The sequence below is a fragment of the Notechis scutatus genome, chromosome Z (genome assembly GCF_049901735.1).
Source record: "Notechis scutatus isolate UNSWTSFEM ecotype Mainland chromosome Z, rNotScu1.2, whole genome shotgun sequence".
NCBI lineage: Eukaryota > Metazoa > Chordata > Lepidosauria > Squamata > Elapidae > Notechis > Notechis scutatus.
Genome location: NC_142025.1, coordinates 107037174 through 107053054, shown reverse-complemented (window position 1 = coordinate 107053054; position 15881 = coordinate 107037174). Strand labels below are relative to the sequence as shown.

General features: G+C 33.9%; 1 protein-coding gene across 1 annotated transcript; it reads right to left on the bottom strand.

The window, feature by feature from the left end:
- Positions 1-1236: 1236 nt before the first annotated feature.
- Positions 1237-15853, bottom strand: LOC113424042 (olfactory receptor 5V1-like). The gene is made up of 3 exons (XM_026685646.1): positions 15072-15853; positions 1513-1655; positions 1237-1241 (listed from the first exon to the last, which is right to left on the bottom strand). The coding sequence occupies exons 1-3, from the start codon at positions 15851-15853 to the stop codon at positions 1237-1239; spliced, it is 930 nt and encodes a 309-aa protein (XP_026541431.1).
- Between the last annotated feature and the right edge of the window lie 28 nt (positions 15854-15881).

Genomic DNA, 15881 nt, shown 5'->3' with positions numbered 1-15881 from the left:
CCAAAAAGCTTTTGAATTGTTAAAAAGGCATTTCACACAGGAACCCATTCTAAAACACCTTGACCCAGCTTTGCCTTTTATAGTGCAAGCAGACGTTAGCAACGTAGCAGTGGCAGCAGTTCTACTCCAGAAAAATGATAATGGAGATCTCCAACCCTGCGCATATACATCCAAAAAACTCACAGACACTGAAAGAAGGTGAGCTATATGGGAAAAAGAAGCTTATGCAGTTCGTTGGGCTTTACAAACTTGGAGACAATTTTTAGGGGACAGTGACATTCCGTTCGAAGTGTGGACAGACCATAAAAATGTAGAAGCTCTAAAAACACCCAGGAAACTCTCTCCTAAACAAGTTATATGGATTCAATACTTCAAAAGGTTCAATTTCCAATTGAAGTACCTCCCAGGAGGGAAGTTACAATATTTAATTTATTGGAAAGGCTATTCAATTTCACAAGCAACTTGGGTTAATAGCTGGAAAGTAAATGCTGATAGATTGGTGGGGAAATTCCATGAAAAATATCCACACAAGCCAAAACCAAATTCTGTAGGTGGCAGAAGAGGTTAAAATGTGCATTGTATGATTGTGTTTAACCTAATTTCAATCTTTGTGTATTTTATGTTTTGCAGAGATTTCTTTTCAAATGAGGGAGGGTAGCCTGTCAAACCCAAAATTGACATATGTGTAGTCATTTTAGTTAGGCTTAATATATATTCTTTTCCTTACTTTCTTTGTGGCAGTCATGAGGGAAGGGTTTCAGGCTTGCCACATTCCTAAGGGGGAGGAGTGGAGATAAAGAGAGTGTTTTGGCTAGGTGATTTTTCTTCCTGTAGGAAACGAGCTGTCCTTGCTTGGGCCCCTTGAAGTGGAGATTTATGACATCAAGCAACATTGAATTACTTCTACTGGAGAATGTGCCAATTTAATGTTTTCCTAAATAAAATAAATTTCTTTTGAAGATGAACTTTGTTATTTTCTTTTAAAATGGATTTCATCAGTTGGAAACCTGACAATTACATTCAAAAAGAAATAAACATCTTTAAAAATCCACCAAAATGTTTATTTTATACAAATATTATCATTTTAACTCTTATTGGAAAAAATACTGAAAGGGCATATATAACTTATAAAGTGATTTTTATCATGCCATGGAACCTACCCCTCTCCCCGCAAAAAGACCACAACAAACAACAAGCAAAACAAAAACCCTGAGGAGAAAGAAATAAAGACACAAATCAGACTTAAAAACAAAACAGAGAGATATTGAAAAATCATGAATGATTACAAGTCTACAAGTAAACTCTCTTGTTTAAAATTAGGCAAAATACCAAAAGCTTTTATAATATTGTTTTTACTACAGTGCAATGTCCATCAATTTATTTCTGCAGAAAATTTACAACAATATGGTATATGAAACTGGCTACAGGACTTCATCTACAGTATTACCTGACATTTTATTTAAAGATATTTAAATATCTTTTATTTAAAGATAATAAAACACATTTTCACACCTATCAATTTCCTCACTGACATTTTCACTTCCTTGTTCCGTAGGCTATAGATGATTGGGTTGAGAGTTGGTGTTAAGATGCTATATAGAATTCCCACAAGTTGGTCTTTTTCCAATGAGTAGCTTGAAATAGGACGAATATATGTAAAAATGCTGGAACCATAGAAGAGAATCACAATGGTGAGGTGTGATGCGCAAGTAGAAATGGTTTTGTGAAGATGTCTTTTCTGTTATTACTCAAAATGGCATGAAGGATGAAAGCATAAGAAACTAATGTAAAGAAGAAAGGGCTAAGCCCTATGAAAACACCCAAAGTGAGCAGTGCAAGTTCATTAACTGATATGTCAGAACATGAGATACTTAGCAATGGAGGAATGTCACAGAAAAAGTGACTAATTCCATTTGACCGGCTGAAGGATAGACAGAATGTGAATACAGCATGAAGACAAGCATTAAGAAAGCCACAAGCCTTTTCTCGCTCTCATCTCTTTCTTGCACATGTGTGCACACACACAAGCGAAATACCCTCCTGTCCTGGGCCAGGATCATGGTGGCGGTGGTGATGGTGATCCTCCTACTGCCACCATTGCACAGTGAGATGAGTAGCCAGCTGTGCAGGAGAGCCATACTGAGAGGAGCTCTTCCCTTCCTGTATCTGCTAATGGCGCCCCCTCCTCCTCCCCACTCTCCTACTTCCTGAGATGACATGAAGGCAACCGCAGCTGGCAAAGACTATCTATAAGGTTGGGTGGGGTGGAGCCCAGCAGGACCAGCCAGGAGTGGGATTTGAGGGCTTGCTGAACCCCGCAGAGTCTTAGGTAGGGGATTGCCTGAGCCTCTGCGAGCTCTCAGCTGCCCACCCCATGTTATAATTGTATTCATTTGATTGCTTCTTAAGTCATTTTTTTATTCCCTAATACTCAGAACTATGTACTGTATTTCTTTCATTTTATTGTGAAATAAGTTAGACATCTAATATTATTTTCTGTTTAAAACATCAAATGTAGATATAATAAACACATTTCATTTCCACTAAGCACTTACTTTGCACAAGAAACATTACTCTTGCTTCTTTTGAAGCAATATGCTGTGATAAAGCAAAACAAAATATTTTCATTTATGCCAATGGGTGTTTGAGGAGATCTAATTACTGAAGGGTAAAATTTATCAGGGATAAAGGAGCAATACATTACTGAAACAATACAATGAAAGAAAAATACATCTATACATAGCAAGCAGAATTAATTAGCAGGAAATATTTTTATCATTTAAACTCAAGCCTGCCAGTAGATGAAATGCTTGCTTGTCTCACAAAAATCTTGAGAAGGAAGAATAACTACATGAGAAAGAATAAGAGCATAAGAAAGTTGTATTTGATCTAGTAGAATACAATTTTGGTGAAATATATCCTACCAGCACCTAGGGAATTTAAAACAAGAGTTTCTCCCATAGGTTTTAATCCCACAATTATCTCCAAGATCTGCTCCTCTCCAAAGGCTTTGTGTTTTTTCTTAGTTCACTCGGATCTCTCCAATACATGTTATGAATACTTTGACACTTGAAGATTCTGCAGTTTTGTTTTGTTTCTGTAAAAATCTTATTTTCAAGTCTTCCTATTGAGCATCCAAAAACTGTTCCTCACAAATTACAATTTCTATGTCTTGAATTCTTACTTACAACTTGATCATGAAAACTATGAATGGAGGTGTATAGGATCTACCCATAATTATATGCATAATTCTATGTATTTAGTGCCAATGTAACAGATTGGGCTGGGATTATATTTTTTTTATTAAAAAGTACTAGGATTCTTTTTACCCAGTTAAAGATTTGTTATCTAGTATATTTTGTGAAAATGGGTCAAACCTAAGTACCATGCCAAGCTATTTGTGTGTGTATGTGTATTTAAATAGTTTGAAAAGTTGTAGTATGCTTTCTTAATGGGTCTATATATGTATTTCTCTTAACATGAAAAGTCTACGAAAGTATGTAGAGCAAAAGCATGACACATGTAGGCTTCCTCCCCCCCCCCAAAAAAAAAAAAATCTCTAAGCATGTGTTAGGAATCTGTACACCAATTAGTTGGGTCGGCAATATATAAACCAACAATGTATGTTTGTAGCTTTAAGACAAAAATCACTGTATTGATTTATACTATATTCCGATTAGTTGATTATATTGCAAACTACCATAAGAGGGAGCTAGAGATCATAGCTTGTTCTCTCTGACATTCTCTCTCTGACATTCTGTTGCTATCTAAGGTTCTATGTTGTAGTTATGCTGTGCTTATACTTTGATATCTTTGTTTACTGTAAATGACAAAGGCAACCAGTAAGAAGACTTTGTAATTGGATATTCTTTGGACTGTTAAATGTATATGATCTGGAACGTTTATGATATATATATATATATATATATATATATATATATATATATATATATATATATATATATATATATATGTGTGTGTGTGTGTGTGTGTGTGTGTGTGTGTGTGTGTGTGTGTGTGTTTTCTTAAGTTTTCATGCTTACATGTATGGTAGCTCAGCTTGGTTCGGTATTTTCCCGTCATTGTAGTTGTTCTTTAAAGTTGTAGTAACGTTTCAGCAGAATCTCATCTGCCATCATCAGGCTTCTGTATTGTGTCGTCTGTGGGTCAGACTTTTACAGTGGTTTCAGATTTAAATTTGGGGCAGCCTATTGCTGTGCCAGAATGGTTTTTTCATCCTGATTGGTTGGGAGTCTTGGTCTGTGTTTATTGGTCTCGGAGTTTGCTGTGTTCTGCTTGATTGGTGTCTCTAATATCTTTCTGTTTTTGGTCTTTTTGTATCTTGATTGGCTGGCAGCAATCAAGATACAAAAAGAGCCAAAAAACAGACAGAAGATATTAGAGACACCAATCAAGCAGAACACAGCAAACTCCGAGACCAATAAACACAGACCAAGACTCCCAACCAATCAGGATGAAGAAAAACCATTCTGGCACAGCAATAGGCTGCCCCAAATTTAAATCTGAAACCACTGTAAAAGTCTGACCCACAGACGGACACAATACAGAAGCCTGATGATGGCAGATGAGATTCTGCTGAAACGTTGCTACAACTTTAAAAGAACAACTACAATGACGTGGGAAAATACCCAACCAAGCCGAATACCATATATATATATATATATATATATATATATATATATATATATATATACATATTATCAAACTAACATATGCTTATCTATTTGTCAATTATTAATTATCCTTCTATTTCTTCCATCAATATTATATTATGCTGTCATCCAATGGTTATATATGTCTACATTATATTTTGTATCAGTCTATTAAACTTCTATAACAAAATTTTCTATTCTGTTACCTTACCATGTCTTTTTATCCAACCCCGAGACTTCCGGTTTTCCAGTCTTTGGTGGCGGCGGGGATTCGTGATCCTGCGCGATCCCTGTTGTGCTAGCCGTCTTGGTGCCTCCGATCCTGACGGGTCTGGAGGATTAGGCTGCTCCGTAGAGGCAGCCAAAGATAGGGAGGATCCGGAGAGGGGTTTGGGGGTATCGCAGACCCCCTCCCCACCTGGCATAACCTCCTTTTCTCAAGGCGGTGGAGTGGCGGTCAGCAATGGCCGCCACAAAGAAGCCGGCAGCTGGATAAGATTGTGCTGGAGGAAGAAGGAGAAAGAAGAAACAGGAGAAGTGAAAGTGCTGGCTGAGCCAGGAGAATAACAACTTTTAAATACCCTGGAAACTGAATTGCTTGAATTGCCTGAAAGATACATTGTATCCCTAAGAAGATTGGAAAGCGGGAGAAAGCTGTCAAGGAAAGTTTTTTTTTCTTCACTCTCCCACCCCATATAAAGCCAAGGGATAAAGGATTCCTGGACATTGGATTTAACAACTTAAGAAATCGGAAAACCTGTATTGGAGGTATGGATTTCTGAACAATTAAAGGAAAATTGTTGTTGTAAGTGGGTAGGGAGAGGGAAAAAAAATAAATTGGAGCAGAATTTGAAAAAGGAGGAGATTGCCTAGAACTTTAAAGAAAGATATATCTTAATTGGAACTTTTTGATTAAACAGTAACCCCAGAAAGAGAAATACAAGAAAGAAAAAAGTATTATAAGAAATAGTTTATTTGGATTCTTTGGTGACTTTGGAACTTTTTGGAATTATTCTTGATTAAAAATACTTGGGTGGTTGTTTTGGAAAAAGTTTTTCTCTTCACAATGGCATTGCTTGTGGATGAACTAAAAATTGAATATAAAAAATATAAAAAAGAAGAACAAGATGGAAAAGATACTTTGGGCACTCTTTTTCAATTTCTAGAAATGGCGGTATGCACTTATGAAAAATTGACTACACAGCAGGATGACTGGGACAAAGAAGAAGAAGAAGCCATCTTTGATGAACAATGGGTTCCTTTTGGGGAGGAAGAGAAAGAGGAAAAGAAAAAGGGGATTTTAAGGTTTGAAAAAACAATCAAAAAAGAGAAAAATGAGATGAAAGGTGGATACAAGGTTAGAAAACAACAGAAAGGGGGTAAGCAGAAGAAGAAAAGGGAGGAGGAGAGACAAAGGGGTAAAAAGGGCAAGGAGAAAAATAAACAAGAGAAAAAGGGGGGGATGAGAAGCCTTAATGGTGGGAAGCAAGATTTAAAGAAACAAAACTTATTTAGAGACAATGGGTAAATCTAATTGAAAAAGGGATTCTGGAAGGTACATAAGATTGTGTTTTTATATGTGTATTTAGAGTAAAATGTTTAAGATATAAATGAGTATCAATATATATGATTAGCTTTTTAATGGTATTGATAGTGGTTTTATATGCTTTTGTTTTGTTTTTTGTTTTTCTCATAAAATTTATTGTGTAATTTTAGAATGTACTAAACAGAATCCCAATATAAACTAAGTGTTATATTAAGTATTATTAAGTTAGGGGAAAGAGTCAATGGCGTCACTCCAATCAGTGTACAGGAGAAGTATATTTAAAGAGAAAAGATGAATGGATAGCTGGAAATAGAACAAAGAATGATAAGTTTTATGAATTGAATTGAGATAAGATAAATAAAATAAAAATAAGAAAGATAAAAGAGGGAAGAAGCTATATAGAAAATTGAAAATGGTAATAAGATATGGAATGATATATAAAGTAAATATGATTTTTGAATTTGTGTCTGTGCGAAGAGTTTTAACCCGGGATCAAGCAGCTTTCAGAAAAGATGTTTTATGTTTTTTATGTTTTATGTTTTGTATGTTTGTGTATTGTTTTTGAAATGCAATAAAATTCTAAATAGCAAGATAGAACAAACCCCATATCATATAAAATTGCTTGTCTTCTTGTTCTCTAATTTGAAATGTCAGTTTACTCATTTCAGAACAGTCCATAATTTTTTTTAATAACTTCCTCCTGCATAGGTATTTTGTCATTTTTCCAGTTCTTCGCAAATACAATTCTAGCCACTGTTAAAAGATTTACAATCAAATATTTCAATTCTTTATTGTATATGTCCAGTATGACTCCCAATAAAAAGATCTCTGGTTTAAAGTCTATATGTTTCCATAGCAAACCTGTACTTCTTTATTTATTAATTGACTAATCCTTCTTGCTTCTCTTTCCTTTCTCAGTTTACAAGCTAGCCATCTGCCTGGTTTGTTTGCATCTTCAAAGTAATTCTGTTTTGCACTTTTAATTTTTTGTGCTAATTCCTCTTTTTCCATTAGTCCCATTTTATGTTTAATTATATCCATTTTATTTTTAATATCTTTTTTTGTGGGGACTTCTGTAAATCTTTTTCCAATCTTTTATACTTATCCTCTAATGTCTTAAATGTCTTTTTCTGTTTTATGTTTCTTCTCCTAGTATAATCTATTATCAAGCCTCTTGTGTAGGCCTTCATCATGTCCCAGAGATTCTGTAAAGATGTATCCTCTTTTCTATTTTCTTTGAAGAAGAAAACAAGTTCTTTCTCTATTTTCTGTTTAAAGTCTTTTTCTTTTAATATCATATTATTTAAAATCCATCTAGATCTCCTCTTGTATCCTTTCCAAATAACTGACAATGGATTATGATCTGCCCAAGTGCTTGTTTCTATTTCAATCTGTTGTACATTAGTCAATAATTCTGCTGACATCCATATTATATCTATTCTAGACCAGGATGTATGCCTGTTTGAATAAAAAGTATATTGTTTACTTTCCGCATTTCTCTCTCCATGCATCTTTTAAATTAAATTCTTCTATTATTCAAAGGAAGGATTTTGGTAGTATCTTTCTAACTTTCTTTGTTGTTTTATAATCTAACCGGTCATTAATTATTCCATTAAAATCTCCCATCATACAAATATTAACATAGTCCAATTCAATTATTTTCATATATAATTTTCTGTAGAATTCTTCTTGTTTATCATTCGGGGAATAAATTGCAATTAGAAGTGTTTTAACACTGTTATCTGTTATTTCCACCATCAGAATCTTTCCATTATCATCTGTGTAGATTAGTTCTGCCAAAATTGTTTCTTTTCTTTTTTTTTTTAGAACAAGTTTTATTAATTTTCAAAACACACAAGTCATCATTATCCATTACATGTTTAAACCTTTTTCCATTATAAATTTAACAAGTCAGATAAACTATAATTCTATTTTAAACCATTTCCATATAAACATACAAAAACCTCTTATCCAATTTCCCTTTATTTCTCTTTACTCTTATTCAATTTTATTATTATTATTTCATCTATTTCTTTCTGACTTAGTTACCATTATTCTCATTCTATATTTCTACAAGGTTTTATTAATTCTCCCCCCAAAAAAAACAACATATACACACAACACACAAAACATAAAAAAAATCTTTTTGGAAAGTAACTTGGACCCAGGTATCTCTCTTTTCATGGACTTCAATTATATTCAGGCTCATCTTACAGATCATTACTTATTTTATTTACCATTCTAAGTCTTCTATATTAACTTCTCCACATATTTCACTCTTCTTAATTCTATCTTAATTAATCATCTTAATTTGAGTCATTATATTTATATCTTTTGTCCATTCTCTATTGTACCTTTGTCTCATTCCTTTTAAAAAGAAAGAAATTTCTCCTGAAATCACTAATCAGAGTATGATGCCTTTCTATCTCCCCACTAAATTAATCAAATTAATCTTTAAAATACCCAATCCGATTTTGCTTGGTACATTCTAACTGAATAATACATCTAAAACAATTAAATACATAGTTAAACAATAGATTTAAATATTAAAAACAAAATACTATAATGAAAGTTTTATAATAACATCAATACCATAATCTTAATAAACTCTTTAATTAAAGTTTAATATTCTAAATCTCCCCTCATATTATATTTTCAAACCAATCATTATTAACATTCCAACATTTTAATCTCTTATCAACTCTCAAGCCATTTAAATTTTCTATTTCTGATACAATACTACAATATCATCTTATGTACCTTGCAAAATCTCTTTGAAGAAATTATACTTATCCTTTATCCCTAAAAATTTTTTCTTTTTTCTCATTTAATTTCAAAACTTTGTAGCTTTTCTCCACCTTTTCCCTTTCTTTCTTCCCCCAACAAACCTTTCTAGCCCCCCTTCTTCTAGCCTCTGCCTTACTGGCTTCCCTTCTCTGTCGTATTCCTCTTCCCTTTTGTTTACCATCCTTATATTGATTTTGCACCTTGTTTTTCCCTTTCTTAAATGTTTTTTAAATCTTAAGTCCTTTATTTCTCTTCTTTTTCCTCTTCCTTCCCTCTTGGTCGAGTTCTGAGATTTATTAAAGATGGCTTCCTCTCTTTGTTCTTCTTCTGCTGTCTTCATCTGTTGCAAGGTTTGTTGATAGTTAATAAGCGCCATTTCTAAAAAAAAGGAAGGCTTCTTTCAAACCAGCTTTACCATTTTGCTTTGCTTGCTCATAATCTTTTCTCAGTTCCTCGATAGAAGAAGCCATTATTAAATCTTTTCTTTTCTTTTCTCTTACAACAGCCAGAATATTCCAAAGGAAAAATAAGACAATCCCAAAGTTCTCAGTCAGTCCAAACCAAGACAGAGTTCCCACTCTCTCCTCCTGGGGTAGTATCAATTAGAGAAAAAGAAAGTCCAAATCTGTTTCTTAAAATCTTATTGCAATATATTTTAGTCTTTCAATCCTTAAGGCATCTCCTCCAACAAGGTCTTAGCATACAAATATTTTTTTTTTAGTCCTCTCTTTTCCCACTCATCGCTTAGAGCCAGTTTTCACCTAAAAAAAATAGGTTTCTTAATGTTCACTTTTTATTCCGTAAAAAAAGAGGGTAAGCTATCCTTTCAGCACCATTAAACTGCCGCTTTTTTCTTCTTCTAGAAGGTATCATTCAGAAAGTCATACTTTTCAGGAATTTTGTTAAATATGTCTTAGAGTCCTAGGAACCAAGAAAGACTTTCTCTTCTCAAGCACTTTCTCCACTTCCTCCTGCACATTCTTACCCGGCTGCCAGCTTCTTTGTGGCGGCCATTACGGACCGCCGCTGCACTGCTCTGGGAAAGGGGGTTCTACCGCCAAGGAGGGGTCTGCAACACCCCAAACCCTTCTCCGGATCCCCTACTCTTCAGCTGCCCCTGCAGGGCAGCCTAGCTCTGTACCCGTCTGGGTCAGAGCCCCAAACACGGCTAGCGCGGCAGGGATCGCGCAGCTTCGCAAATCCCTGCCGCTCGCAAAGCCGACAAACCGGAAACTCCCAAAATTGTTTCGTTAATATATAATACCACACCTCTTTTTTTGTGCCAGCGATGTAAATAATTTCCCTACTTTCCCTTGTTTTAGTATATATTCATGTTGTTTTTTAATATGTACCTCTTGTAAGCAGATTATGTCAAATTTTAATTTTTCTAATTTGTGAAATACTTTCCTTCTTTTAGTAGCCAAATTAAGTCCATTTATGTTAATTGAAATAAATTTTCTTTCATCCATGTTAAGCTTTATAAGAGGGTTTTATTGCTCTAGTAGATCTCAATTCTCGTTGTTCTCTGGGTTCACCGCCTGTTGCACCTTCTTCTTCTTCTTTTTCAATTACTGCTATACACTCCTCTTGAAATTCAATTAGTGCCTCTTCCTTTCTTTCTTCTTCCTCCTTTCGTCTAAAGTATTCTAAGTAGAATAACTCAGCTTTTTCAACTGTGTCAATTCTGTGTCTTTGTTCCTGCCAAGTGAACAAGAGGCCTTCTGGCATCAACCATCTGTAGTTTACTCCTCTTTTAAGTAACTCTTTAGTCAGGAATAAATATTCTCTTCTCATCTCTCTTACTCTTCTTGGTATCTGTTTCAGCACCACAATTTCTTTGTCTTTATATTTTAGTGTTTTCTCTCTCACCACCTGAAGTATCTGTGTCTTAATAAACTTCTTAGTAAATCTAATGTGAACTTCTCTTGGTAGTCTATTCCTTGTTGCATATCTTGTATAGACACGAAACACTTCATCCATCCCATCCATCATCTTTTCTTTAGTTATTTCCAGTGCTTCTGCCAATATTTCTGCCATTATTTCAGCAAGGTTTTCACCTTTTCCTTCTTCTATATTTTGAAATCTTAGATAAAATTCTGATTTATCTATTTCCCATCCTAATGGTTCACATCTGCCCTTCTCAACATCACTCAATCGAATATCAATATCTCCAATTTTCCTATCTCTTTGTATATCTTCTTCTTCAATTTTTTAAAATCAGTCTTCATATTTCATTATCATCTGTTGAATATTTTCCACTTTCTCATCTGTCTTTTCAATTTTTTGCTCAATCTTCTGGATTCTTTGCATAATCATCTGTAATGTCACTTCCTTCTCTTTCTCTTTTTCCTGTTGTAATATTGTCTGTATAGATCATTGTCCTCCAGATGGTGAGGGGGTTGGTTTCAAAGAAGCTGGAGCTGTTGTCTTTCTACTCATCTTACAATGCTTATCTGTAAAGAAAGAGAGAGAGGAAAAAAAGGGGGGGAAGGAAAAAAAAAGATGAAGGCAAACAGTTGCCACTCCAAAGGAAAAAAGGAAAAAAAGAAAATCTTCAGGCACTTGTACACCTTAATCCAGTTAGTTACAATGGTAAATGTAAAAAGTAAAAAATCAAAGATTAAAAAGGGAAAAAAGAGAAAGAGAAATATTCTATATGTTCCCCTTAATAAACAAAAAGAAAACAAAAATAAAAGATTTACATTCTGGTTCCTTGTTTAAAAAGTCAAAATCCAATTAAAGAGAAAAAAATCCCAACTACTGGGGGAGGGGGGTAGAAAGGGAGGCAAAAGATAAAAAGCAATTCTAATATAAAACAAGCCTCTCCCACCAAATATCCAAGGCTCTTTGATAAATCAGCTCAGAGTTTTTCAAGGACACTTCAATCTTTTTTCTTTCAACTTCAACTCCAGACTCCAGCTATCTGTTCACAAATGAGCACCTGAATAAACAAACTGCCAGGCTCATCTCTGTCTTTTCCATTACACAGCTCAGAGTCCTTGACTGTAACACAAACTAGTGAAAGAAAAGAAGAAACAATGTATCCAAGCCTCTGGGAGGCAGTGCTACTTACTTTCCTTCACTTTCACTTCCCCCTCCTCAATCTACAGCCAGGAACTAAAAGAAAAAAAGTAAAATCTCTCCCCCCCCCACTTTTTTTTTAAAGGGAGAAAAATAAACCTTAAATCAAGCAGAAGAGTCTTAATCAAAAAAGAATTTTCAAAAGGATTGTTAAAAAAAGGAGAAAGAAATACAAACAGAAATAAAAAGATTAAAAAGTACCAGTCCAGCTTAAAGTTAAACAGCTTTGCCAAGTTCAAAATTCCAGTAAAAAGGGAAAAAAGAAAAAAAAAGTTTTACTTTGACAATTAATCACTCCACTTAAACTCTTTTCTCTTCACTTTTAGTCCACTTTAATTTTTCCAGGGTGTTCTCTCCAATAAATAATAAGTAAAAGTTCATCTCACCAAACTGACACACTTTCTTCCAGTCTCTTCCATTCCGGAGCTGTCCCAGCTTCAGCAGCTTGGAAGGCTGCCTCTCCGCTGCCAGCAAAAAGGGCTTTCCCTGGATCAACCAGGGACTTTCAGATGTCCCTGGGATCAACAGGACGTGCCCTTGTCAATCACTGTCTCTACAGTATGGTTTAGGTCCGTGGGGACTGACCAGCAGCTGAGATATCCATCCAACCATCGCGACGTCAGCTCCATCCTCCCAGACTGTGCTATTTCTTAAAGTAAACTTTAACTCAATTTAGTGTATCCGTGTGTGGCTGAATAATTTATTCATAACTACTCTCATAAACTTTTCCATGTGCATATCCTTGTTACTCAAAGGTTATTCTGTACATATCATAACAACATGTTTTCAATATTTTATACATGTTTTAAATATTCTTTTAAATGACAGGTGGCACATATGGAGACAATAGAGCAAATCTGTAGGTATAACAAATATCCAGTCCCTAAATATACTATGTGATATATATTCACTACATTTAACTTTTTTCTTATTTTAATAATTATTTCTTAACTTTTTCCAGGTTGTTAATCAAGTGAAACTTCAGTTGTGTAAAATGTATGATGCAGAACTATATTCTATATTTATTATATATTATAATGTAAAAAAGTCTAGCAAGATGTTTTGATTACAAAAATCCAAATGTGGGATGGAATGGCAATTTTAATATATGTAATAAAAATATTTGATTCTTATTTGCCCTTGTATAATATCTGTGGTTATTATTTATAGAGGATTCAAACATGATTAAAAACATTATTCTGATGTGCTAGATTTTTAAAATATTTACAGGGCTTGCGAAAAGGAAGGCTATGTGGCTCAGCATGTAGCACAACTCAAACATCTATAATATTGTCCTGATAAAATTATTTGTATATCTGTCAAAATAAATTGCTCAGTGGATCTGAAAATTTAGAATCACTCTATCTTGTTTGTTGACCTTTTTTTAAATGGTAGGAATAAGGGTAAGCAATATTATTTCTCAGATTTGATGTTTGGATTGGGAAGTTTAATTTGGATTTGTAAATGATTGATCATAGGAGTTCCTTCTGCACATTTAAGATAAAAGTTGTTATAACTTATATTGTTTCAATATGAAATGGTAGATACCTCAGATATTGTTCTTTTTTTAACCTTTTTCTTCTTTCCATAAGAGTGTTTTGTTTCTTAAAAATTGAACTATCTTAAAGATTTATGTAGAGATCTTTACTTCCATTAACTATTCAATCAAGTCCCTGTACAAGTCCCATCTTTATATTTACAATAACCATATTCAGCAATTTTGTTTAATTTCTTGAAAATATGAAGTCAATAATGTCCAACTGACATAGGATGAGACTCAATAACATTAATACATTTCATTTAGGAACTTGTCTAAGAATGAACAATGGGAAATGATGTAACCAAGTAAAACGACTTGAAACAAAGTAAGAGTTTTCTATGTTATATTTTAAAATATAAACTTTTATCCTAAATGCATTGTGTTGAGCTGTAACATCTCTTCATAAATTTTCTTTGAATTTATTTTATGATGTAGTTGTAAGAGATGAACATCAGAAACAATATTAAAATAGCAAGTATTCAATATTTCTATTTATTAGAATGCATTTTCCCCAAACAAAACAAAAGAAAATGAAATAGCTCATATACTAAAGTTAATTAACAACAGTAATATCAAACAATATAATATGAACATTTAAGAAGATGTGTGCTATCAATTTGTTTCCTAAATTACAATTCAGGAAAAACAAAGAGGACAAATATCAATAAAATTTGAAAGATTTATCATGTTTTTCTTTCTTTTTTTGAAAAGTTTTTTTTTTTACACAGACATAAACAAAACATAAACATAAAACCATCTTTCAATTACATACATACAGTGTGTCGGTTAGTACAAATCTCTTGTGCATGATCTCTGCAGTCTTTCCCTTCTAATTTAAAATTAATCCTCATACTGTAAATCCACAATGTATATTTATATTATTATCATTGTTAATTACTTGCTAGACTTACTAATATTCCAAATTTATCATGTTTTTCAAGCACAACAATTCTTTCTGGCATTCATATCATTTAGGAACTATTGAACAAATTTAATTAAATATAACTTTCTTTTGGCGATTATCAGCAGTATGTTATAAAGCAGAAAATTGTAGCTGGAAAAAAATTAAAGGCTTTGGATGAGTGCAAAGCTGAAGAAAGAAAGAGAGAGAGAGAGAGAGAGAGAGAGAGAGAGAAAGAGGACATGCAGCATGACTTGTCTCATGTGCCACATGTTGGTTGAGAACATCTTTTATACAAGATTTCTTTTGTTCATCTTCTTCCCTATACTGTTCCAGTTGAATAAAGCTGATTTAAGTCAATTGAATTGGATTCTAACTTCATGGACCAGTTTTCTCAGATGCATCAATTTCTTCAGAGCCAGTTTCACTTCCTTGTTCCGTAAACTGTAGATTATGGGATTGAGTGTTGGGGTCAAAATATTATATAAAACCCCTACAAGCTGATATTTTTCAAATGAATGAGTAGATGTGGGATTGAAATATGTGAAGATAGCAGAACCATAAAACAGAATCACAACTAGAATGTGAGATGCACAAGTAGAAATGGCTTTGTGATGCTGTCCTTTGTGATCGTTGCTCATAATAGCATGAAGGATGAATGTATAAGAGACCAATGTAAAAATGAAAGGGCTAAGACCTATAAATATGCCTATTGTGAAAATAGCAACTTTATTCAACAATATGTCAGAGCATGAGATACTCAATAATGGAGGGATGTCACAGAAAAAGTGACTAATCCTATTAGACTGGCAGAATGACAAACGGAATGTGAGTGTTGTATGTAGAGAAGAATTTAGAAAACCACAAACCCAAGATATGGTAGCTAGCTGGAGACAGGTGTATTTAGTCATGAGTCTGGTATAAACCAAAGGGCAGCATATAGCAAAATAGCGGTCAAGAGCCATGAAGGCAAGTAGGAATCCTTCAGTGCTCATTAAGGCAACAAGGAAATAAAGCTGTGCTATACAATCTGCCAAGGAAATGATGGGACACTGCAGCCAAAGGCTTGCTAACATTTTTGGTACAGTCACAGAGATATAACAAATATCCAAGAAAGAAAGATTGCCAAGGAAAAAGTACATTGGTGTGTGAAGAGATCGATTTAGCACAGTTACAGTAATTATGAATGAATTCCCTGAAATGCAGATAATATACATAGTAAGGAAAAGGATGGTGAAGAAGTTCTTTCCATGTGTAATATTTAAAAATCCCAGTAGTATGAATTCTGTAACAGATGTTTGATTCCCAATTTCAGATAAGAACATGATGTTACACTGGATATGGAGAGAGAGA

Excerpts from the sequence above, each read along its gene's own strand:
- LOC113424042 (XM_026685646.1), bottom strand. The coding sequence starts at position 15,853 with ATGTTCTTATCTGAAATTGGGAATCAAACATCTGTTACAGAATTCATA. Across the intron at positions 1,656-15,071 it reads TATGGTTCTGCTATCTTCAC|ATATATTCGTCCTATTTCAA; the intron begins ATATTTCAATCC and ends CAGCATTTTTAC.